This window comes from Lepisosteus oculatus, chromosome 13 (assembly GCF_040954835.1).
Source record: "Lepisosteus oculatus isolate fLepOcu1 chromosome 13, fLepOcu1.hap2, whole genome shotgun sequence".
NCBI lineage: Eukaryota > Metazoa > Chordata > Actinopteri > Semionotiformes > Lepisosteidae > Lepisosteus > Lepisosteus oculatus.
In genome coordinates this window covers 16,048,690-16,072,853 of record NC_090708.1, presented here as the reverse complement: position 1 = coordinate 16,072,853, position 24,164 = coordinate 16,048,690, and the positions used below count along the sequence as shown (strand labels likewise).

Sequence of the window (24,164 nt, the reverse complement as noted above, 5' to 3'; positions counted from 1 at the left end):
ATAACCAGAACAGAGAGAAATATATCGAGGCGCCACCAGGAGTGGAAAAACTCTGGGCCCTCTGCACGGTGAGGAGGAGAACTGTTGAGTTTGCTCGGGAAGGTCAGGTGAAGGTAGCTGGCAGGTATTCGCCGAAGATACATATAAAATTATGGAGTCAGCAGTGAGCGGTAAAGGTTCATGTTTATTCAGGCAGTGACGACGAATAACGTAAAAGTGTCCTTAATTTATTTTTGTGTGGTACTTGCCCAGATTTAGGCATGCACAGTAGTATTCAGCTGTGCACTACAAGTCACAGCAAAACAAGGAAAAACATCTTTTTTTAACATACAGTAACCTTCCATTAAAATGTTACAGTTTGGCACATGAGGAATTTTGCAGTTTAGCATTTTAGGCCGGAAGCGTAGATTACCGTGACAAGTGATAATCCAAGCAGAAACAGCTGCAGGAATTGACACATACAGTACTTAGACAACAAGATCGTAACAAGTATTTTCAGACTGAAAGAAAACAGCGTATATACGACAGTTCAGAAATAAATAATTCCACTGATTTTAAGATCGTATTATTCTAAGATTTCTTTTTTTTGTATTATTTATCATGGTGACCGCTTCTCTACACGATATTGTTTTAATTGAATAAAGGTATAATTTGAAGGCATAAGGCTTTTCAGAACGTGTGAAGGCATCATATTCAGATTTTAAATTACTTCGACGAAGAAGGCCTATTTCAAAGGGCAGGTTTTTATTCCCGTTGTGGGAATCTCTTGTATGACAGTCACATAGAAGTTTAACGTCTGACATTTTCTATTCCATCTTTATTTTTGTTATTTTAAAGCGCTTCTTTAAAACAGAACGAGGCAGGAATACTGCGTGTGGTGTTTCTTTCCCGCTTTGTTTTTTTTATTCAATCGTTTTTATTTACGTGGCTAACGTATTTAGCGAAAGCGACTTATATTTGCACCTTTATATACAGATGGGTACTTCCTGGAGCAATTCGGGTGATGTACAGTACCTTGCTCCAGGGTACAACAACAGTATCTAGCCTGGGATTTCAACCTACAACCCAGTTAAAAGTCTAGAGCTCGGACCACTGCACCACGCCGAATGTGGACTCTTGGGCTGAAACCCAAAGTAGTTAGACACAACAAAAAATAGTGCATATTTCTGCATCTAGCAACTTTTTCGTTTACAGTCTCGTTGGAGTAACTTGACTGTTGTGTGATCATGATTGTCACAAGCAAAGGAGAGACCTGAGAGACTGCTGTGGCTTGAATAATCACGCACACAACGCGTCTATTGAATAAACTGCTACTGTAGTTGCCAACACCAGTATGACTTTATCAAAGCCATCGTTTTGTCCACAGGCCTGGGGTCACCTAAACAGCGCACAAGTTAATTAGTGGCTGCTGCTCCTCCTTTGTAAGGAAGAGTGTAACAAAAATAGTAGACACAAAGTGCCAAAAGCAACGAGGGTGAGAACAGCATGTTGTATATTAAAAAACAAAAATACCATATTTCTGTTTATTTCCAAGTACTATCACAGTATATGCAATAGTTATATATTATTTGTATGTACAGTATATACAGTACGAACAGAAAATTCTTACCCTAACACGGTATGATCGTTTTTATTTTGAAAACCAGAAGACGACAGAATAAAAATACCCTATTCCTTTCAGTTTTCTGGATGTAATGAAGGGCAGCTCCGGGGGATCCGAGAGCAAATGGGGTCTTCTCATGCCTGGTGTTGTTTCTTCCCCTGTCTGTGATAGTTTTCCAGGGCTGCGTCATGGCCTCACCGGGTCACTTGATGCTGCTGGCAGGCTCCCTGCTCCTCTGCGCTCCAAGGCTGCTCCCGTGACGCAGTGCTGGCAGCAGGCGCAGCGCTGGTTCCAGGGCCCTGTCAGACTGGCTGGGGAAGGAGGAAGGGAAACAGGCTCACACAGCAGCCCAGCGGGGCCAGAGAAACCTCAGGAGGAAGGTGTGGAAGGTAAATCCTTTAATCAAGGTTACTGTGAAAATGCCAAATACAAACCAAGGGCCTATCAAATAAAATGCCCTGCAAGGCCGAAGAGTAAAGTATTCAGTTACTTAATAGTATAAATATAATACTGTACTACGTCTTTGCCTTAATACGTTTTGAATACACGGGTTGAAAGAAAGATATCGGTGTCTTTCTCAACATGTTTTGTGGCTCAGCTATCAGAAGTGTAGACTGCAGATTAAAAGGCTTGGTTCCTTTTCGGCACAAAACGTTTTCCTTGATTAAGCAGACAAGTCTCACAAATGTATGGGAGGTCCCTCTTTCTCCTTATTTGTAATTAAAGACGTGTTGTTCCGTCCAGTCTTGAGGGTTGATTGAAAACACGGAAGGTCCCGCATGCAGCAGAGCTGGGATATTTCTGTACAGGGCTGTAAAGGGCTTGCAGCCTCTACCGCTGAGCGCTGTCACTTTTCCTGCACTCCATCTTGGAGACAACGCGCTCACTTCCGCCGGCCAAACGCTTCCTGCCCTGCTCCAGGACAGCCAGAGACACCATGTTTCGATACCCGTGTTTATTTCATTCTCAGGGCCGCAGCCACAAGCCCAAGGACACCTCCACCACACGTTTAATCATCTGTACTTCTTATCTCCTGAAACCCGGATCTCTTTGTAAAGGCAGCCAGGCATGGCGAGCAAAGAGTTACGGGTTTAAGCATGCAAGTTACTGCATGCACACACTGTGGCTCCTAGGGCAAATTTATTAATTTATTCATTAGTTTAATTTAGTATGAATTTGGCTGAGCAAGCAACATTAGCTTCTTGATATTTGGATATCGAGACTGCAAAAATTGAATCTCTGTCTAAACAGCATGAAATATAGGAATGTAAACATCAGTGTACAGTAGATGTATTTAATATAAATACAAAGACACTTTCATTGTACATTACCAATGGGAACTTTTTCTCTTTGCCTTCACTGCTGCTTTATACCTGTTTTGAAATTGTCTTGGTTTTGTTCATTTTCAACGTGCTTTCAGGTTCATCACATCTACACTGAAAATTGCAAGACGTCCCTCAATTAACACACCTCAAAGTGATTATATGTACATGTAAAAACTAAAGGCATAATTCACTTGTCCATAAACAGAACAAAACATCTACAGTATATAGCCAAAGCGTGTTTTCATGTACTTTATATACCAAGCTGTATCTGATAAATACAGTTCTCTAGGATCAATCGGTGTTGGGCTTGGATAGCTAATTCCTTGTAATACAGTATGTGTAATTTCTTAGAAAACACTTTCCATGATTACGTATTTATCAGCATGCATTTGCTGTTCCGGTGCAGTTGATAAATCACTTGCCTGGGCCACCTTAATAGGAGAGCACCAATAAACATCTTGTTTTAAGGAACAAGTAAAGGTTTATTTCATGCTGAAAAGAAAAAAAAAGAAATGGTGTGTTTAGGCTGTGGAGTCTTTTTCGGGTTTGAGGAGGTGGTTAGAAGGCTTGGTCTTGGAACAGATCTCTGTGAAGAGACGGAATGCCGGTTTGGTGAGAGAAAGGGGCAAGTAGCCCAGGGGGAGAAGGAATGACGAAGATTAAGCAGAAGGCATAGTGGGATGCAGCAAAAGTGAGCCGAAGTAGTTCAAGATGGTGGCTGCGTTAGCATATGCAGGCTGCAAAGGAACAGGTAAAGGCTTATTCCTGCTTAAAAGAGAAGAAAAGAAACACAACTTTTCGGCTATGGAGCCTTCCAAAGAAGCCAAAGAAGGCTCCACAGCCGAAACATATTTCTTTTGTTCTCTTCTCAGCATGGAATAAACCTTTACTTGTTCCTTTGCAGCCTACACATGCTGACGCAGCTCCCTACTGAACTATCTTTTTTTAATGACCATCTCACATGTGCACTGTCCTGAGATACTCATCACAGGATAGCACCATGAATGACAAGGTCCCAGCGTTCACAAAGAGCAGAGCAACAAAGAGCTTATGCCTACAATTCTATATTACACTATAGCATATCTGAGAAGAAACGGCAAGTTAAGATGCCATTTGGTATTTTACTTTATAGTCTCTTAGACAGAGTGTGGGTGCCTTTAAACAAAATGTTATGGCAAGGGACTGGTCAGATTTGCCTGAGAGGATTCATTCACATTTACAGATCAAATTGGTCTCAGTTGCTGGATTCTGTAAACAGACATATGGAAACAGTCAGTCAACAGCAGTTATAGAATACCAGAATTATTATAGGACAGCACTGAGACACATCTGAGGACTCTGAGGACAAATCGCACAGTAGAGGTTGTGCTATTTTACATACCTGTAGGTGTCTAGACTGGGAAATCTCATGGAGTTGTCGGAGCAACAGTGTTGGTGCTTCAGGTAACTTGAAAGTTTATGAAGAACACGCTGCAGAACAGCAGCTCTCTCTCCTCATTATCTCCTAATTTCAGCTGATGTTCCAGGTAAAAAGAGAAAGGCCTTTTTTGGAAAATGTTGCTACTGTTAAAGCTTCATATGGTTAATTCTAATAAGAAAAAACAGCACCTCTTATTAAAAATAAAAATAGGCCGACATCATACTGTCTTTTAAAATTTAGTCTGGCATAACTGTTCCCCATTCTGAAAAAGCACTAACTCAGGAAGGCAGCGATTCCTAATCCTGGTTCTGGAGTTCCACATACCTGCTGGTTTTTGTTCCAGCCGAGCTCTCAGTTATGCAATCGAAGGCTTAACTTTCTTAATAATAGGACTGATTACGATGGTTTTATTTTTGTCAGCTCTTAATCATGTAGGAGGTTGCCTTCTTACTACTGTGTTTCATGAGTAACAGCAAACACCAAATCTCGAAGTAACAAAAACTTGCAAATGTTGAAATCAAGCAACTTTATAGTTCGTTAAAGCTGTAATTAAGTAGTTAAATGTGGCTAGTATGAAAATATTTTCTGAATGCATCTAATTGCTCATACACTGGGACAAAAAGGTCTACAATTTGTTTACTTAATTTACTATACACACTGGGTTCTATCTAAACTGTCACTGGCATGCCATTAGAAGATACAATTCAGGATCAATTGCTCAGTTTTATTTTTTTCTTTTGGTTGAGATCATCATCCACAGTTACAATAGTGGTAAGAATAAATGTGATGTTTGTGTTGCTAATGGTTAACAAGTACATGGAAAACAAAAAAACAAAACTGGTGCAGTATAAAGCTGCATGTGCTTGAAAAGATGGTATAAAACGCTGGTTTATAGCCCGTTCTCTGAGAGCAGTTCACATGGCAGAGTAGGGTTTTAGTTCAGGTATTTTGTTCAGGCATAATTAAGTCTTGTGCATAGCCAAAGCTGGCTAGATAATAATGTAATCAAGAACCAGTTTCATGGTTACAAAAACGATACAGAGACAAGATTAATGAAGATGGGTTTATTTGACCAGGACTTTGTGTTAGGAATGAGTAAAGTTATTTCCATGTTAAAGAGCAGAAAGGAAAAAAAAAACATTGTTTTGCATTTGTTAAGCCTTCTTCAGGTGTGTCAGCCGGCGTTTCATGCTTGCTTAACCATTGCTAATCTGTTCAAGATTTTGGCAGCATTAAAGCAACTGAAAACTCTTCGGCCTCAAAACCTGTAAAGAAATGGAAATAAAACCAATACATTAAAAGTTTCTTCAGAGGTATATAGTTATTTCTGCTAAAATGACTCATTGGCAATACAGCATGAATGTCGCCTTTAGCCTGGGAGTGGTTTTGGGTCACAGCGTTAAAACTTTTGTAGAATTTACTTGTTTGTGGTTTTACTTCCCCTCCTCGTCTAGAAAGCAGAGCAAGGCTGTAAAGGGGCTTCTGGCTGATGGACACAGGAGACGGCTTGAGGTGGTGCTGTTCACAGATTCCCAGTCCAGGTAAGACACAGCCAACTATAGTTACCTGCACTCTGTTTTTATAGGTTAGACATGCATGGATAGACTGGAAGATGTATCCTACCCTTTTCTGCCTTCCGTACAGCTATGAGTAAGAACGGAGCAAGGCACTTGAAGTAAAGCATTTTCCATCAAGGTGCAAAATGTGGCACAACGAATGCAGCAGCAGATACACAAGTTGTTACCTAACAGGCTGAGCTATAAACAGGTTAGTTGAATCCCAGCTCCCTAATCCTAATTAATTGTATTAGCATAGGCTTCTGCACATCCTCAGAATACTTCATATTTCAGAATGCCGGGTGCTCATGCTTTGTAAGCACAGGATGCTTACAAATGTAAAACCCGCTTTAAAATGTTATCAGTTCTATTGATGTGCTTTGCCCAACCATTTTCTCCAATCACAAAAAGTTCCTGATTCATAATTGGGAACAGTCAGCATGGAAATTAAACAGAGGGAAAAAAATCCCACACAACAGTTTGGATTTTTTTCTTTATTACTCTATTTTCGGTTGGTAACTTCTTTCTCAAGAAACTATTTATGTCGAAAAAAGTAAGTAGAAATGCGAAAGGCAAATAAGCTAGCACCTGTGGACGAGTAGGTTAGGACTTGTTTTCATGTGCAGCTGTTCATTTTGCAGACTCCTGCACATTCATTTTGTGGCAAATTACTTGAATTTGCTTATAGATCTGCTGCTGCCCCACTCATTTCAGTCACTGAACTGAATGATATGAGAAGCAGGCCAAGATGATTATCGTAAACATAGTACTCAATGGCTCATTTCATTCCCCAGCGTGTTCTTCTTTTCCTCTAGTCCGTATCTTTGATAACACTGTCTGGCAGGTGGCATATTAGTATTGACTAGAAAATAAATGTGGCTAATGATCAACCCCCCACAGAACACAAATTATTACTATTTGATCATAATAATTATTAAGAATAAAAATGCCTGTAAATGTGACAATCCCAGAAGATTTAAAGGCCTCTCTTAATGAGTGAGGATGGAGTAAGTAAGGTAAAAAATAATGCTGTCAAACCACATGAGGTTAAAGAGTACACTGCTACAGTATGTCTTTATTGGTAGCATGGTGAAGTTTTTTGTAATGAAGTTCCCGATGCTTTGTGCTTACTCTCACTATATGTTTCCAAGTACACCAGGATTCATACCATGATAATTAAAATAAAGACTTAAACCTTTGCTTTTTTTGGCATATCTTTTGAGCTATTTATTTCCCATCATCACAAAATTAGTCATCAAATTCCATACAAGTCATCAGTCCCTGAAATAAGATCCAAAAAAGTAATTATACAATTGTTTGTGTAATTAAAATGCAGTAGCTGTATGTTTAAAAGTTGGTGTGCATTTGGCATGGAATATACTAGCATCCTTTATTGTACTTACTATTACTTATTACTATACTTTTTCCTGTTTTTGAGTACAATACGTAGTATTGTACTGTTTGGAAAGGACATTTATATCAAGAGCGATACTGAAATAGTGGGAGGAAATCATGAAATGTCAGATTAATAGAAACAGTCTTTCTGGGACTGAACAAAAACAACTCTGCAAGGAACCCTCAAAGAAACTTCCTTTTTCATTTATTTTAATGTATAGTGTAATTACTATTATTAACCTTATATCCTTTTGATATTTTAAATTTGGAGATTTCCTCCAAGTCAATTAATGCTGAATCTGCCATGAGAAGTTTTTTGCTTCCTGTAATTTAACAGGCCATCTTTGCGTGAACGTTGTGCTGATTGTGCGAAAATAAAAAGTTCAGGTCTGACTCACTAATATGACGATACTGTCTAGCAAGATAAAATTATCTGACAGGAGAAGTTTGTTTTTCTTCTCAATTCAATCCTATATTGCTGCTCCTTGCTTTACTATTTTGTCAAGTCAGTGCAGAGAAATGAATACAAAAAAGCGCTAAACATAAAAAATGCTAATATTCCTTTTAAAAGTTAAAGCTGGTTTATTGCAATTTTGCAGGCTGATAGATATATACACATACTGTATGTACTTTATTACCTACATCTGTGTAAAAGATAGACAGTGTTCAAACAGAGCCACTTTTTGTTAAAAATGAGCCTATATTTTCTTCCACCATCAGTGCTTGTATTAACTAGCTTTTTCAAAATCAGAAACCTAACAATTTTGCATACCAGTTCTTGTTTTTAGCAGCTCCATCTGTTCATTTATAAATTAGTATGTCTGTGTGACTGAAGAATCTGAAATAGCTTTAAATTTCCAAGTCCTATGTGTGTATACTGTATCATGTACTGTACATTACATATTATATAAGTACATTACTATATGTATATAAGAACTGGGCATGTTTCTGAAAGGCTGTCACTGTAATACATGTACAGTATAATTTCTCTGCTGTTTACTGTGGACTAGAATTTTTAGCACTGTGTCAAATTCTAAGACAGCTTACCAGACTCAGGAACATACTGTGAAGGCTTTTCAGTTTTTGCATCATAACATTCAAAAAGAGGGTAATTGATTTTCCTTTGTGAAAATAAAACTTCGACAGCAGACGGAAAACAAAAAGCAAAGAACACTTGTACCACAGCTACGCATGCAATGTACCTACATGTCGAATCAGAAACACAATAAGTAATTTTAATCTGGCTTCTGAGCACCAAAATATGTCCTAACGGCAGGAATGAAACGGCGAGCTGTTACATAATGACACAAGCAAGTACGCTGAAGCTAGACAACGGTTATCTGGCTGCAAGTCAGTAGCAAGCATGAGTGTGCGCATTTTAAGATGGTTGTGTTCAAGAGTGCTGCCTGGATTTCAGCGCAGAAAAAACTGCATTTTTGGACTTGATGATGTCAGAGGGACGAGGGACGTTCATCTAGCAAAATGGCTGTGCAGTGTGAAGATAACCTGAGGCAGATTATGGCTATTTCATTTAACAGTTGTGCAGGGGTTTTGTTTTTCTAATATTGTACTGATAAGGCATCTCTGGGCTCGGCTTTTATGTTTTGTCGCTTAGTAACATTTCAGTTTCCTGGCTGTGGTCCTCAGCATATGATTTAAATCTGCTGCTTTCTTCCTTACTCTTTATAGGTCAGTATGAGTTCAAGTTTTGGCTATTTATCTTGCATTGTGTGTTCACAGGATTGATTGTGCTGGTGGGATTTTTGTTCAGAATATTTTGCATCTAAAAATCACTGAAAATGCACAGCTTAGGACATGGATCATTGCCAAACAAAGGGCCTTGTTTACTTCTGCTCCTGCAGCAGGGCTAGAAAACGTTAAGGTGACGACTAAGGCTCATTAAAAAAACACCGATGTACCATCCTCTAGAAATAGTTCCACTGTATGTGCTTGTGGTTAATAGGTTGCAGCGCAAACATAAACAGGCGCTCATGTGACAGAGCCCGTGTCAGTGAGCAGGGTGATTGTTTGCAGTGCTGAAACACACTTTAGGTGATGCACTTCGGGAAAACAACAGGAGCACGCTGCCTTTGTCTTCCTTTACTGCACAGCCTCCACTTTCTCCTTAAGAAAGAGCAATCGTAACAATAACCACATACGCATAAATGCACTGCTTTCCTACTGACACAGCTATGAAGAGCTTCACGATCTGCACCGCCAAAAAACACTATGAATCTTGTAAGCAGGACTGTTTACCACTGTGCATTACAAGCAGGTGAGAGGGTAAGTTTCACGCTGTTTAACAAGCATCTGCATGGGAAGTGCCAGCTACCCGGTCTCACAGCTGAATTTGGGTTAGCTCTCCTCCCTTTTGCAATCGGGCTCATTTCGCATCACCAGTTGATGATGACACTGTTCCCCGTTGCCTCCTACTGCCCCATTCATCCTGCGCTCTCTCTGTGGCCGATAGTGCAATGTCAATGTGTACATTAATCAGCTACTGCTTTTAAGGTGAGCTGTCCCTTACATTCTCCCTTTGCAGAGCTCTCTGGTGTAGTGTAATTTGCTTCTCTCTGTCTCTCTTTTTTTCTTAAACTGCACTCCTGCAAGCTTAAAATGGCAGGCAGGCAGACAGGATTAACAATGCCTCTTGTCTCTGCATGCTTGCTATTGATTTTATTGTATCATCTCTGGTGTTGTGGATGTGAGTTTGTAAATGCTGTACATATGTGTGTATATGTATGACATTGCGCTGAACTGTACCTCTGCGTTTGACGTGTTCTGTGCTGCGCTGTAAGGTATTTAAGATTGCCTGCAAGTAGCTAAAATATTTTGTTACGCGGTGTAGTCATTGCTGTACTATCTGTACTTCATTCATCCGAGGCATGTCGTGAATCCCAGTTTTTGCAGTCACAAAGTCAGATTTTGATGTGATGCGAAATGCACTTCTGGGTATTCAGTCTGCACACAACTAAGCTAAATAAAGTTGATGTTTCCTCTTCGGCTTTAAATTGCTCTGGTTCGTGATGCAGGTTGCAAGCACGATAAGGCTATTTTTAACTTTAATGCGGTGCTGGCGTTGAAGGAGGCTTTGGTACTTGTGCTTGTGACTAATATTTTCGGCACTGATACCAATAGGTTGATTTTCTGTTAGCATGACAAGTGCCCTTTACGATGGTCAGCTTTTGAGTTCTGCAACCCTGAGAGAAAAAGGAAACAGCTTCGCGAAGGAAGTCTCTCCGAAGCCTGGAAAAGGGAGAATTGCACCGAGCCTTGATCAGCTGAAATGCCAGGAATGAAGTCTGCTCAAATATACAGCTGCTTTCGCCTTCAGTTCATGAAGATTTTTTTTTAAACGTAGAAATTGTATAGGTTACAAATCGTAGAAGAGTGTTACTGCATGGTTTCTTTTTGCGTTTATATTCTGCGGCATAATTTTCACTGATGGTTTCAGGTATGTTATGCATGTTATTTATCAAAGACAACCTTTTAAATAAGACAGATGGAGAAAAATGTTGAGCCTCTTACAGCTATAATTTAAGGATAAATTAACAATGTTTTCACTATTTTAGCAATATGCCTTTTATTCCAGACGCGCTGCACTCCGCACTTTGTGACAGAAAGAATTGTCTTTTCGAAAGGTTAGCCTTGTATGTTATGGAAAAACAAACTGGATTTTGGGCGTGGCTGACGGTGTGCCCTTAAATGACGACTAGTCGTTTTACGCTAAACTTAAATAAGACAAAGCACAGATCAACGATGACAAAAAAATATTTTTTCCAAATAATCAGCAGAGGAGAAAAATATATAAGCACGGTATGCTAAATTTTACCCCACAATGTCAAATAAGTACCAGCCTAAATTATGGAACATCAGCCTTTAGCACTTAAGGCTGGTGGTGCCAGTGACAGGAGCTAAACAAAGTGCCAGATATTGTACGAATACAGATGGCATGTGCCATTTGAAATGCATAATGTTGACATAACAATTCTCTCATTACAGAATTCTCTAATAGTAATTGGGAACTACCATACTTATTTCGCAATTCATCTCTTCCTTAGTGCTATAGATTTATAAAGTGATGAAATGGATATTACTTGCCATGTATATGCATAAATCCCTAGACAGCTAATGCAGTAGCTTAGAATTCAGTTGAATCCCAATAAATACTGCGCCACAGCCTGTTTCCTTGACAACCACATCCTGTTGGAGGCAGAGAGGATAAAGCGTTACTGTTTTCTCAATGTTAACCTAAGTACAGAGCAGGACACAGCTTTTCTTTCGATTCCGATTCAGAACTAAATAATACAGATAATATCACAAACAACCATAGAGGGCCTAAATGAAGTGCAGTTTATATCTCACATCTTTGCACAGTTTCACCTTTCAGAATGATTGTGAAATGTATCAGGCGGTGATAGAAACTGGTATTTCTGTTAGACTACCTATCACACCTTCATAAACTGGCTGGAGGTCGATATTTCAATGTACATAAATGTTTACTGCTCAGAACGGATTTGCGGCCGAAAAGCAAATATATTTTAAAAATGGGTTCCGTTGCATTTTGTGTTTAAACGGAGATTGTACTCACATTGAACAAGATATTTCCCAGCTGCATTTAAAGATGATCAATGTAATAAATGCATTGATTTGAAAATAATCCACAGTGTAACAATGACTGTGAAACATTTTTTTTTCTTTTAGTGTCCAAAATTATGTTTCATTCCCTTTTGTAAATATCAGGGCCTTGATGGGCAGTTTTTTTTTCTGTTAACCTTGTCATCTGCAAAATTTTAGAATGCAGAAAAAATCTGCAAATCATAAGACAAGTGACTAGTGACTGAGAAAATTCTTCTGGGCTGCCTGGTTACGTATAGTCTACATGTCTGGCAGCCATTTTATCTCTCCAACATCGACTGTGAATCAGGGTAAAATGGCTACTCAGCATGAGAGAAACAGTCTGATTGCACCCTCCTGACTCTGAGCTTTACGAAAAATGAGTCATTGTAAAATTGAGCTATGTTACTATAGTTCTTGCATGTCACGTCATTCTCTTCAATGACATTATCCGTTATATATTTTGATATATATATAAAAAACGCTTGCCCTGAATTTCGCACAAGTAGTTGTTCATATCAGAGAAGTCCATTTCAACTCCCCACAGTAAAGCTCCCCATGAGTAAAACTGAAAAACACTGAATGCAAAATATGTTTCCCACATGGACCATCTTGTAAACCAACCTCGGCCTAAAAACGAAAAGCTGAGACAAACACTAAAAAGTGGTGATAAATATTTACTGTATATAGTTCTATTTATGCTCAAGACGACCGTACGGCCTGCGTAAGGGTGTCAGCTTTGAACTCAACTATTTTATGCATATCTGTAGAATATAATTGGTTTCCCCACAATCCTCCGCTACAATTAAATTAATTCTCATATACTGTATGTGCACAACATTCTTATATATATGAAGCATACCTGTATTTCAGAAGATTATTGAGCTGAAAACAAATTAATGCTTGATTTCTTAAGTGTATATTTCATACAAGATCAACAAGATTTTGTTGTGCCTTATAATGGCATAAAGTACAGTAAAGAAAAATGGCCCATATAGAATATACAGGTTCTTATTCTGTTACAAATGTATATATTGTTAGATTCAGTTAGCTTTCAGATACACTATATTGTAAAAAATTATTGGCCTGATTGCTATTCGTTATTTGAATAGTTTAAATTGTATTACTGAAGGCTCTTTAAGTGTCAGTAAAGACACTGCTTTACTAGGCTTACTCTCTTGAGTCATTAATGAAAGAAAGGAAAATCCTAAAAACCATGTCTATAGAGGACTGGGAAGCTAGAACTTCCACAGAAGCAGCTTCTGAAGCTACAATTGTCAGTGCTGTAGAGACCTTTTTTCCCTTTTTGCACGCACAGTACTGATGGCTGCTATGAATAACAGGAGAATGGATTCTGACAGAGAGATAATTTACCCATTTTGCACATTAAAACTGCCAGCTGAGCAAAAAAAAAATCACAGGCACTTTGCTAAGCAGTTATATGTGGGCAGGAAATTGTTTTTTTCTTCTTTGTGCAAAATCATGAACTTGCACATTCATCACTGGAGGCTGATGCAGATGACCTGCCACTTCAGACAGCTGAGAAACAGCAGTTTTACAATGCTGAGGTGCTTAAACCCTGATAAATGAAAGGCACATTAAACCAAAGGTTAAAGCAAGTGCTGGTGTGCGGGTTTCTTCAGAGCAAAAGCAATGAGCACTGCTCTGGTGTACTGGAGAAGTAGCCCATGTGTAGTGTAGATTTCTTCTTGGCCGGAAAGAGCTTTGGGAGTTACGCCAGTAGAAACATTCCAGCCTGCTTGTTTTTCCACCTCGAAACGGTAAAGGCTACCCGAACAAGCAGCTTTCACTTAGGCAAGCATTCAATTCCTTCTCTAATTGTTTGCAAAGCTACTAACTAAATGCTTAATTTCATGAACTCTTGCACTTGCCTACCACTGAGGAATCCACGGGGTGATGAGAGCAGAGACAAAATGTCTTTTTTACAGTAGTTTAGTGGATTTGGTCAATATAGTTAAGTTAACCATAGCCTGAGCTAAAGTTTTCTGTTAAGATTCAGCCTCCTGACAGTCATATTTTAACCCTTTTTCTGTCTGCTCAATAGGGTGTTTCAAAAATGCCCAACCTGGGGAGTCTTTTATACAATCAGTAAAATTCCACCTATAGAAATCTGCAGTTTCCTTCTGTCTCACAAGTGACAGTTAATGTAACCGATAATAAATTACATCTGCTTGTATAAAATTGGGTTAGTTCCAAGGCATTTATTATTTTAAGCTGAATAATGTTGTGCTACGCACTATCAAATAAAAAAAGAGAAGCTTTTTTATTTTTAAAAGTACACACTGAACACACCCAGTACTGAATTGATGGAATCTAAATTTCTTTAAGACACAGGTTTCTTATCAGTACCACCTGATGGCCTTACAGGAACGCAAAGCACTTCTCATTTCAAAATTAGGTGAATTTTCTTCGAAAAAGTTTGTCAAGTCACAACTGTTACTGGTAACTTCAGATGATAAAAACTAGATGAACAAAATTAAGAAAATTAAAAAGGTTCTTGCTTCCTCTAATGTCGCTACTTGAATTTGTTCAAAAATGACTTTAAATCTTTCCAAGATCAAATTACATCTTTGAAAAACACCAAACTAGTCAGCAATTTTTTAATAATAAAATACGAATTTAATGTGCTCCAAAAATACCAAAGAATAAAAAGCTCTTTTATATAAAAATTACAAGACAGGGCAGTCTCCTATCAGGACCAGGGTGTTAGAACTTGCGCTGATCAATTTCAGTCGGAGCTTTACTCTTTTCTGCTTTTCTTGTACTGGATTTCTAGGAGATGCACAAAACCTGTTACAATGTTTGTTTTTCTCTAGAGGTGTGTTTCCTCTACTTTCTGTATTTTTTCTTCATCATTTTTATGTTCCAAGATTTTTATGTCTCTTGCATGTTTCTACTCTCACGTCCTGAATTCTCACATCACTTACAGTTTGGGTTGGTGGTATCACCCCTTTTATTTGGACTGGTTGTGGAGTGTTTCTAAATCTCGCTTGGCTCAAACTTTTCCCAGCTATCTACTATGGTCATTGTAGAGCCTTTCTCATCTTTTTTTTTCCCACTCTTGCTTACGGCTCCTTTTAGATTATCATTTTCTTCTGAAACACTCTAGTTCTTCTACTTTTTTCTTCTGCTAGGGCTTGATCTTTCATATCTGGGGTCTGTGTTGATTTTCTTTTCTCTCTGCCTCTGTAACTCCTATTCCTGCTTCTCAGTCCTTCTGATAAAAGCTTTTTTCTCTCTCTTACTCCTTGAAATAGGCCTTGGTTTGAATCTAATTTTGTCAAATAGACAAAATTCATTTCTCACTTCAAAGGCTCATGTGAGCAGCTTTAGTTTATGTTCTGAGTGTATACCTCTGGAAAGAAAATTCTGCACATTTTTATTCCAGATGCTTAATAAACTCTTAAATGTGTATTTCACAAAATAAAACTATTTCCAGTACCGTACAAAGGTAAACTAAAACAGAATTTTAAGTAATACAGGAACGTTTTAAGTATTAATCACCTTCATGAGTACATGTATCAACTCCAAAGACACAGAAATTTTACAATTTTGACATTTAACAAAGATGCAGACAGAGCACCAGTTTTGTGTTGCTTTTCCTTTGCTGAGGCACACAGTGAAGAGGAGTTTTTTTACCTAAAATCATGTTTTACTTTGGGGTATTGTGCGGCTGACATGTTACTGTTGTGTTCGAAAGAAGCTGCTTTGGTTAAGTTAAAGAACAAAATGTACAAGAGCTTGTGTCTTCTTAATTAAAAAGAGCACAGGAGGTGTCATATTTATCTCTGAATATGGAACACCAGAAGTTAATTCTGTGCTGAAGTGTAAAAGAGAGAAAACACACAATGTTTTGAGTGCAGAGTGTTTCAAGTGTGTGAAATCTCCACAGCTGAAACATTGCGTTCTCTCTTCCATCTACTTGTCAGAGTGGATTTAAACTCCACACTTTCACTTTCACATTTTAAAAAAACCCTTTAATTATTACAATAATTTAAGATAACTCTAGAGATGCTAACGAAAACTCATAATATTGTTTAACTTGTAAAATAATTTAATAGTTACCCCCCAAAAATAATTTGAAGATTATTAAAAAATTGATGATTTAAGATAACCTTTGCCTCAAACTTAGATACATTTTTTGGCATCAAGTACTACTTTTGCGAGAATAATAGTTAAAGTCAGCGAGTCGTTTTTGTCCCAGTTAACGGTCTCCCACTTAACAATCGGTAGAGTAATAAATGTTTCACCTAAATGAGCACAAAGGCCTAGACGATGTTTGTGCATTTAACCTATACTATCGTCTTATTAAGAGTCATTTATGAGGCATATGTTTAGCAAGACTAAACTAATAAATTCATTTGCTCTATATTTGTAGGCAGTGCCTCACATCTTCAACGTCAGGAGATTAAATGATGTTGAATGATTTAAGCATGGTTGTATATTTTTATATTTTATATTGTAATTATGTCACATATATAATATTATATTTTTTCCAATGAAGGGCGAAATATATTTCTGTCTATGTTTGCATCACTTGCAAAGCGTGCTGGAAATGTATAATATGCGTAAAAAACAAGGATCTAGTTTGGGTTTAGGTGATAAAACCTCACAGTCCCTAACACAGTGTATGCTGTTGTGCAACAAATAGCTTGCTGACACATACCTCCCAGGCTCCACATGCCTAATTCTGAATCGCTAAAAAAAGAGAAGATTAACATAAATTCTTGTTAGAATGATTGTTGTCATTGCAGCTAATTTTGAAATTCTTAAAACAATAACTCTATACATTTCTGTAATAAGATTCACAAGATACGGTATCTAAAAATCCTAAGAAAACATGCTGCTACTGTGTGTCAGGCTGTTTAGTTTGCAATTTGTGCTGAATTATCTTTAGTCTCCTGATATGCAGCCTTTGCAGGTATACTGAATCAGGTGACGGTTCAAAGAGCACAGTTAAATAAACTGTGGCTGCAAAGATCCAGCCAGCTAGTCCTAGCTGCTGTGTTTATTTTGGAATGACGAAAGCAGATACCTAATGTTTAAAGGCAGTGGCAGAAGTAAAATGTAGACTGACTCAGTATTCTGATAATCACAATTAATACAGTTCTACAGAGTTGTTAATAATGATAATAATAATAATAAAAAAATAATAATATAAAATAATAAATCCACCACCATCAACGTGCAGCATCCACCCAGATGATGCGACGGCAGCCACAGTGCGCCAAAACGTTACCCTCACACTGGCTATCAGTGGGGAGGAGAGCAGAGTGATGGGAACAGAGTTCCCGGCCATCTTAGTCCCATCCTGTCACCTGTGTGTATAAATGTAAGGGTCCCAGCACCAATGCATATTTCATGCTGGCTTGTCTGTCCTCTTGGGTAAATGCAATCGTTCAGACCTTTTTCTGTACTGTCTGGTAAATGACACAGCCTTTGGACATTTATATTCCACTGTAGTTCTCATTTTAAACTGCATTATGGCCTTATGCATTACAACATTAAATATCCCTGGAAAAAGAAACAGCAATAGCTGTTCTGTCAGCAAACTGTTGAAATATCTGTATCAATAACAGGCATCTGGCCACACCCATTAAAATAGGAGATGAAAAAAGTCTGAAACGACAGGTCATGTTTTAGAGTATGAAACAGCAGATATGCTTCTCTGAGTAGTTGTATCTTTCCAAATCTACAGCATACATCTGCCTAACCAGTGATTTTCAACACTATACAAGATATATAAGAGTTCAAGTAAACCTCCCCAGGACGTAAAAGGTCAACATCCCAACCCGAATAATTCTGCTCTGAACTGATGTTTTTTGTTAGGAAATATTTCCTAGGATGGCATCTGTGAAAGGCTGCTTACTGATAAACGTTATCACTAAAGCATATGTCTGAGCCTACATTTCTATCAGTTTACACCACACTTTATACAGTGTACAGGATACAGGGTAAGAGAATGAAAAGATGTAACCTATTGATACTTAACATAGACTACTGGTTGGTGACACTTTCCAATCACATGTAAGAACCGTATACTGTACGTTATGCTTTCAAGCTGTGGAAATATGTATCTATTGATAGCAAGTGATTAAATATCTATTATAATTAAAACGCTTGAAGAAGAATTGCGTTAAGATGTACTACTTTTAAATAAACTGGAGTGAATGGGATGTAAAAAAAGACCTCATGCGTAGTTATAAAGCGTATAGTGGTAACAAGAAGCAGAACGGTACACATTTTTTATTTTTATAATGGCAGTTGTATCGATAAATGGATGGTTTGGTTTTCCCAACAATATTAAAATACAGATCTTTCTGAAAGGTTTCTCTTTAAAAACGCTTACAAGTAATGTTAACCGTAAAAAACAAACAGTGCGAGTGTAACTGGAGCCTTTCCCCCCCAATCGCCGTTGATTTTAAAGTACTACTGCCACCTAGTGTGACGATAGGGGAGAAGTACACAAAGTGGCTTTTCAAGAACGTAGTTTCAAATGTTTGCTTGAGAATATAATTCGAGAAATTAAACTCACGTTTCATTTTCTAAAATGTAATTCCCACACTTCATCTTTATGTAAAAACGGTCAGTCAAAATCTACAAATGCACAGATTTGACCATGTTCTTCTTATGCAGGTCTTGATTTCCTTTAACATTTAATGCTCACTGCAAAAAAAAAAAGATGTCAGACTGCCTCCCACCCTCTTTTGGTTTTCTACAGAAACTCAGTTTCCCCATACAGCCTTCTCAACTCACTCCAGCCTACAAGCTGTGCAGCCTGCTTTTATCACCCTGCGTGGTACAGTTTAAACATTAGAGTTTAAAATAAAGAGTGGGAGAGATCTAAAGCAACATGCCTCTTGTTTTTTTTCTCTCTCTTTGCAGATGACAGTCATGTCTCCTGCATCAGAGAGCCTTACGGACAGCTCCCACTTCCAGACTGTTCTCTGCTGCTTAAATGACCAACGCATCCAGGGCATGTTCTGTGATGTGACGATTGTGGTGGAAGACATCAAGTTCAAAGCCCACAAGAACGTGCTGGCGGCGTCCAGCTTCTATTTCAAGAATGCCTTCTCCTCTCAAGAATTCTGGGTTTCAGGTCAGGTCCTGGAATTGCTGGACCTCAAGTCGGACACATTCGCGGGGATCCTGAACTTCATCTACAGCGCGAAGGTTGCCCTCACGGGCTCAGAAGATGTCAAGCTGTTAGTGGCTGCTGGTAAGAAATTAGGAATTCCTTTTCTGGAAAACCTAGCGGGGCAGGAGAAGCGATCTTCAAACCTTGATGCAGTCCAGAAAGCGAGCCCTGACAGCACCCTCCTTTGCACCGAGTCCCACTCCTTGAAAAAGGAAACCCCTAACAGCTCCAACGAACCAAGAACTGAAGAATCTGAGTGCGCAAGTGGGCCAAGGATCACCAATGCCTTCTCTATTTTTGAGGCAGGGCCTAACGATGAATTGTTTTCCCCGCTTGACCTGAGGGCCAACGCAAAGAGGTCTCAGGATCCTGAAAACGTCCCAGAGGGATGTCCCACCCAAAGTGTGGCAGCTGCAGACTGCGAGCAGACCCAGGCTCTATCAGAGCACTCTTATGCTGCAAACCAGATGCGCAAAACCACAGAGCAGAGTGAAACCGAACTGAACGACGGAAGGAAAGAATCCTTTGTGCCCACAAGAGTACTTACAAAACCAATGATGAGCCTGAGCTGTAGTCCACTGAAAAAACGCCACAGACTCAGTAGCAACCTGATTAAAACCACAGTTGTGCAAAGCAGCGAAAGCCCGCTCGCCTTCCCGAACACTACAGGTGGTCCTGTAGCAACATCAGAAAGCCAAAATGACCCTCCGAGTTCTGCAATTGGCTCGCTGGCAGAAAACACACCTGCAATGGAAACAAGCACTCCTGCACTCGAAACACTGACAGATCCAAGTCAAAATGTCGATCGATGTGAATACTGCAACGAGACCTTCAGCAACAACGCGCTGTTTCACATGCACATACAGGTCCACAAAAAGAGATTTGTCAGCCATCTGTCTTGTAAGTTTTGTCGCAAGAAATTCATGCATTTAAAGCGACTGCATAATCATGAGCAAATTTGCTCCAAGGCCCCGATATTGGAGTCTGAGCACGAATCGAGCTGTGATCAAGTATTAAAGGGCTCCGATGCAGATAACATATCGAGCACAAAAGACAATACACCCCCTACCTGCCATGAAGGCATCTCGGACAGTAACTCCAGAAGTTCTTTCCAAATGGAGGCCAGTGAGACCCTGCAGCAGCTGCACCGCACCATGAAAGTTGTCGGCGGGCACAGGACATATGTATGTGGTGTGTGTAAGCGCTCATACGTGACTTTATCTAGCCTGAGGAGACACGAAAACGTCCACTCATGGCAGAGGACATACCCGTGTCATTACTGCAATAAAGTCTTTGCCTTGGCCGAATATCGTACAAAACATGAAATCTGGCACACAGGAGAGAGGCGCTACCAGTGCATTTTCTGCCTGGAGACGTTCATGACGTATTATATCTTGAAAAACCACCAAAAATCTTTCCATGGAATTGACCCGCGGTTAGCTGTGAATAAGAAGTCATCGAACGGAGGCTTCAAAAGTAGCATTTACCCAATTAAGCTCTACAGACTTCTGCCCATGAAGTTCAGAAAAAGGCAGTATAAAACATACAGCCAAACGTTTGCCGAGAGCACAGAGTGCAACAGCCAAGCCTTTCCAGTTTCTGTAGCTGAGAGTTCCCAGAATTCCTTGAACTGCAGATCACCCTCATCTGGCTTTGAGGAAAACATCCTCATGAGCGGAACAGAAGGTGGTTGTGTGGGACAGCCACTATTTTCAATGCCAGTGACCTTCATGGCCACTCCAAAGGTTGTTGCCTCAGTGGCACCTCATATTACATTCGATCACACAGGAGGAACTCAACCGATATCTCTCGAAGCAGACACGTGCCCACAGAAAACGGTGAATTCAACCTCTCACGACACACAGGTGTTTGATGGGATAGCAAGCAACAACAACAATAAGGGATCTTCCATCACCAGCTATGGGTCTAAAGTTCCTTCTGTTATAATGCAGACCAGACCGGCGTCTGTCATTGTCTGTGGCAACGATGCAGGCTCTATAGCAGCTCATAACAACAATGATGATGGCAGCCCCATGCCATTCCTAGAAATGAACACTGCCAGCTTGCCAGGATCGAACAACGATAAAGGTCAAGGAGGAGCACGCTTGGAAGGATTGTCAGCTGTGCAAGGCACAGAGACTGCAGTAAGCCAGGTATCGCAGCCAGCTTACAGTGTCGCTTCTGACAGAACTGCAAGTGCTCACTGCATGGGAAGCAAAACCGAAACGTACATTGCGAAGCCAGCGTGCCCGGGCCCTTCTCTTGACAGCCAGGTCCCTCCTCTCTGCCAGATCACGGTGAAAATCGGGGACGAGGCCATCATTCGCAGGAGAATAAAGGGGACGAAACTCTTTCAAAGGAAGAGGAAGAAGTGCAAGCAGAATCACCTGCCTGACGAGGATCGGAGCGCTCTCACAGGGCCCAAAGAAAAGACTGGCAAGAATGTCTGTCTGCGCTCCAGGACAGATGTGACTCCCATTATAGAGCCCGAGCCGTACGACGATATGACCGATCGTGACACCGGTGACAAACTGTGGCGTCCTTATTACTCCTACAAACCGAAAAAGAAGCCCAAAGGGGCAAACAAACCGAGATCCAAGCACAGGCGGAGAGGCAGGAGGGGCAGGACACCTGGAAGGAGCTCGAGATCCAGTGAAAAAACATCAGATCCAGCCGGTGCAGACCACTACCTGGACACAAGTTCCAATGCACATGGCAGCATCTCGTCGGACATGACAGGAAATGGAAAGCACCTTAGAAAGAGCATCCACAAAGATGCCTACTCCTGTGACATTTGCAAAAGTCTCTTCTCCAGCTTGTCCACTCTGAGGACGCACATAATTAGCTGCCGCCCCAGTGAGCCGCTATATGTCTGTAAAACGTGTGGGAAGCGCTGCCCTTCCAGTGAGGTGCAGAGTGCAGACAGCCCCTACCTGCACGGTGACAGAGACTTTGCCTGCAAGAACTGCATGGAGGATGGCTCTTGCTTCAACAACACCTTTAAGAACCACAACACAGAGAAGCGCTACCGCTGCTCCTTCTGCCCACAGCGCTTCCTGTACCTGGCCACCAAGAAGAGCCATGAGAAGAAGCACGTGGAGCAGCCTGGAAAGGGATACAACTGCTACTACTGCCCGAAGGTGTGCAAGTCTTCAGCCACCCTGGAAATACACACAAGAAAGCATTGCATTAAGACTGAAGAGGAGGAGGTGGATGATAAACAATCAGCCAAATTGCTCTGCAGCATTTCTAGCGTAAGAGAAGGGCTGAAAACGCGGATGTCAGAGAACAGTGACACGGATATAGCCGTAGCCCCAAAACTTGAAGATCAGAGTGAAGTAAGCAGCAATGGGCACTTCCAGGAATGTAAGAGACCAGAAATCAAGAGTTTCATATCACCTCAGCCTGAGGACGCATTATCTTTCCCAGGGTCACCAACACCGGTCCCACTGATCAAAGCCTGGAACAGCAACCCAGGGTTCCAGGAGCACGCCAGAGGTCAGCACTCGGAAAGTGACGAAGAGCAGAGGCAGAGGCACGGTTTCCTGACGGGAGGGTCAGACCCTGACTCCTGCCTTCCGCTTGTGGGCCACAAGAGCCGTCAGAGCAACTCGGAGCCCTTTCCGCCTTCACGCACTGTGATGCCCGTACTCCTCAGCAGCACACGGACGGACGGACGAAAAGCAGAGTGCAAGCAATTCTGCAAAGAAGAAATGTCCTTTTCAGCCAATTACTGACAAAACTTAAATGCACAGAAAAAAAAATCGAAAAGGCCAGTATTGCAAACATGGAACTTAGACATATATAATGTGAAATGAGGACTCTGAAATACACCATTTCCTCACAGTCGCGGAAGACCAGGTAGTCAGAGATCTCACACATCTTCTGGACTGTACAGTTGTCCGTACCTTTGATAAATAGTTTTTCTTGATAAGCGGCTGCTTTTCCTAGAGGCACAAGAATTCTTTCCCAGACTGAAATGAACGTGTACAAAAACAAACAGAAAAAAACAACAAAACAAACTACCCCTGCCTCTACCTGGATACTTATGTCTTGTAAATGTTTAGCAAAAAACAAAATATTTTTCTTCACTCTGCAAATAAACGTTTGGTAGTTTTTCATATTTATAAGAAACATTGTGCCTATGTTTTTGCTTGGTTTTCTGGATTGCTGCTTAAACAATTTACTTTTTTCAATTTTCTACTACGTAACCAATGAATCTGATTCAATTGACTGATGAAATGGCAGTGTGACTGATGAAATGGCAGTGACCTTGCTTTCTGTATTCAATTCACAGCTCTCTCACAGCCAAATAGCATTACATTGCCTAACAGAGAGTCTACTATTGTAACAAAAGTATCACCTATCCACCCATTTCCTAGCTGCTTCATCCAGTTCAGTTCAGTTCAGGAGCCTATCCCAGTGAGAACAGGTTTGAGGTGGGATAAACCCTGGGTGGGTCACCAGTCCATTACAGGACACACAAAGGCACAAGAACAGAGAAAACCAGAGCACCTGGCAAGAACCCATACAAACACAGGGAGAACCTACAAACTCCATACAGATAGCCCCCAGGTCCAACACTGAACCCAGAGTCTCAGCAATGCTAACCATTGTGCCACATTAGCAGCACCTCCTCAAAACTTACTGTAACCATACTACTGTAACTATACAGTAAATTTCCAACATAAATAGTATCATGACTGATTTTTTTTTTTAGCAAAGTAGTGTCCGCACACATAGACCAAATATCTCACATAAAGCAACTTACATGACTTTCTCTCTAACGAATGAAAGTCGAGATTGCTTGAACCCCAAATCAACATACTCAGCAGTTTCTAGAACAGATCTCTGAGAACAGACAAAAAATTATGCAATATGAAAATCAGGGTTATCTGAAGCAAAAACCATTTTATTTAACATTTCCTTAAAGTATTTAGGATAAATAAACGGTCATAAGTACTTCACAGTTATATTTATTGTTTGATGCTGCCTTTTTGTTTGGAATAAAGTAATTTCCCCTTTATCTAAGGCTACATGTTATACATTAGGTTTAGGGCTTTATGGATATATCTTGAAAATTCAGGTC

At 40.1% G+C, this 24,164-nt stretch overlaps 1 protein-coding gene and 2 long non-coding RNA genes across 9 annotated transcripts in view; 1 reads left to right on the top strand and 2 right to left on the bottom strand.

Moving 5' to 3' along the window:
* The window catches only part of LOC107079143 (uncharacterized), a 37,290-nt gene that overhangs the window by 9,392 nt on the left and 3,734 nt on the right, over positions 1-24,164 (bottom strand). For all 4 annotated transcript variants that reach the window (XR_011191427.1, XR_011191426.1, XR_001480102.2 and 1 more), the window contains exon 2: positions 1,610-1,914. This is a non-coding gene — a long non-coding RNA (uncharacterized lncRNA). The remainder of the gene's footprint in view (positions 1-1,609; positions 1,915-24,164) is intronic.
* zbtb38 (zinc finger and BTB domain containing 38) lies at positions 1,886-23,209 on the top strand. 4 transcript variants are annotated; one of them, XM_015361125.2, is made up of 3 exons: positions 1,886-1,992; positions 5,803-5,889; positions 18,823-23,209. In XM_015361125.2, the coding sequence occupies exon 3, from the start codon at positions 18,823-18,825 to the stop codon at positions 22,810-22,812; it is 3,990 nt and encodes a 1,329-aa protein (XP_015216611.2). In that variant the 5' UTR covers positions 1,886-1,992; positions 5,803-5,889; the 3' UTR covers positions 22,813-23,209. The 4 variants fall into 4 exon arrangements, with proteins under 4 accessions (XP_015216611.2, XP_015216613.2, XP_015216612.2 ...); XM_015361126.2 differs by lacking the exons at positions 1,886-1,992; positions 5,803-5,889 and adding exons at positions 9,034-9,810; positions 10,454-10,753; XM_015361127.2 differs by lacking the exons at positions 1,886-1,992; positions 5,803-5,889 and adding an exon at positions 8,337-8,988.
* On the bottom strand, positions 5,398-18,823 carry LOC107079144 (uncharacterized). The gene is made up of 2 exons (XR_011191428.1): positions 11,891-18,823; positions 5,398-5,613 (listed from the first exon to the last, which is right to left on the bottom strand). It is a non-coding gene; the product is annotated as an uncharacterized lncRNA (long non-coding RNA).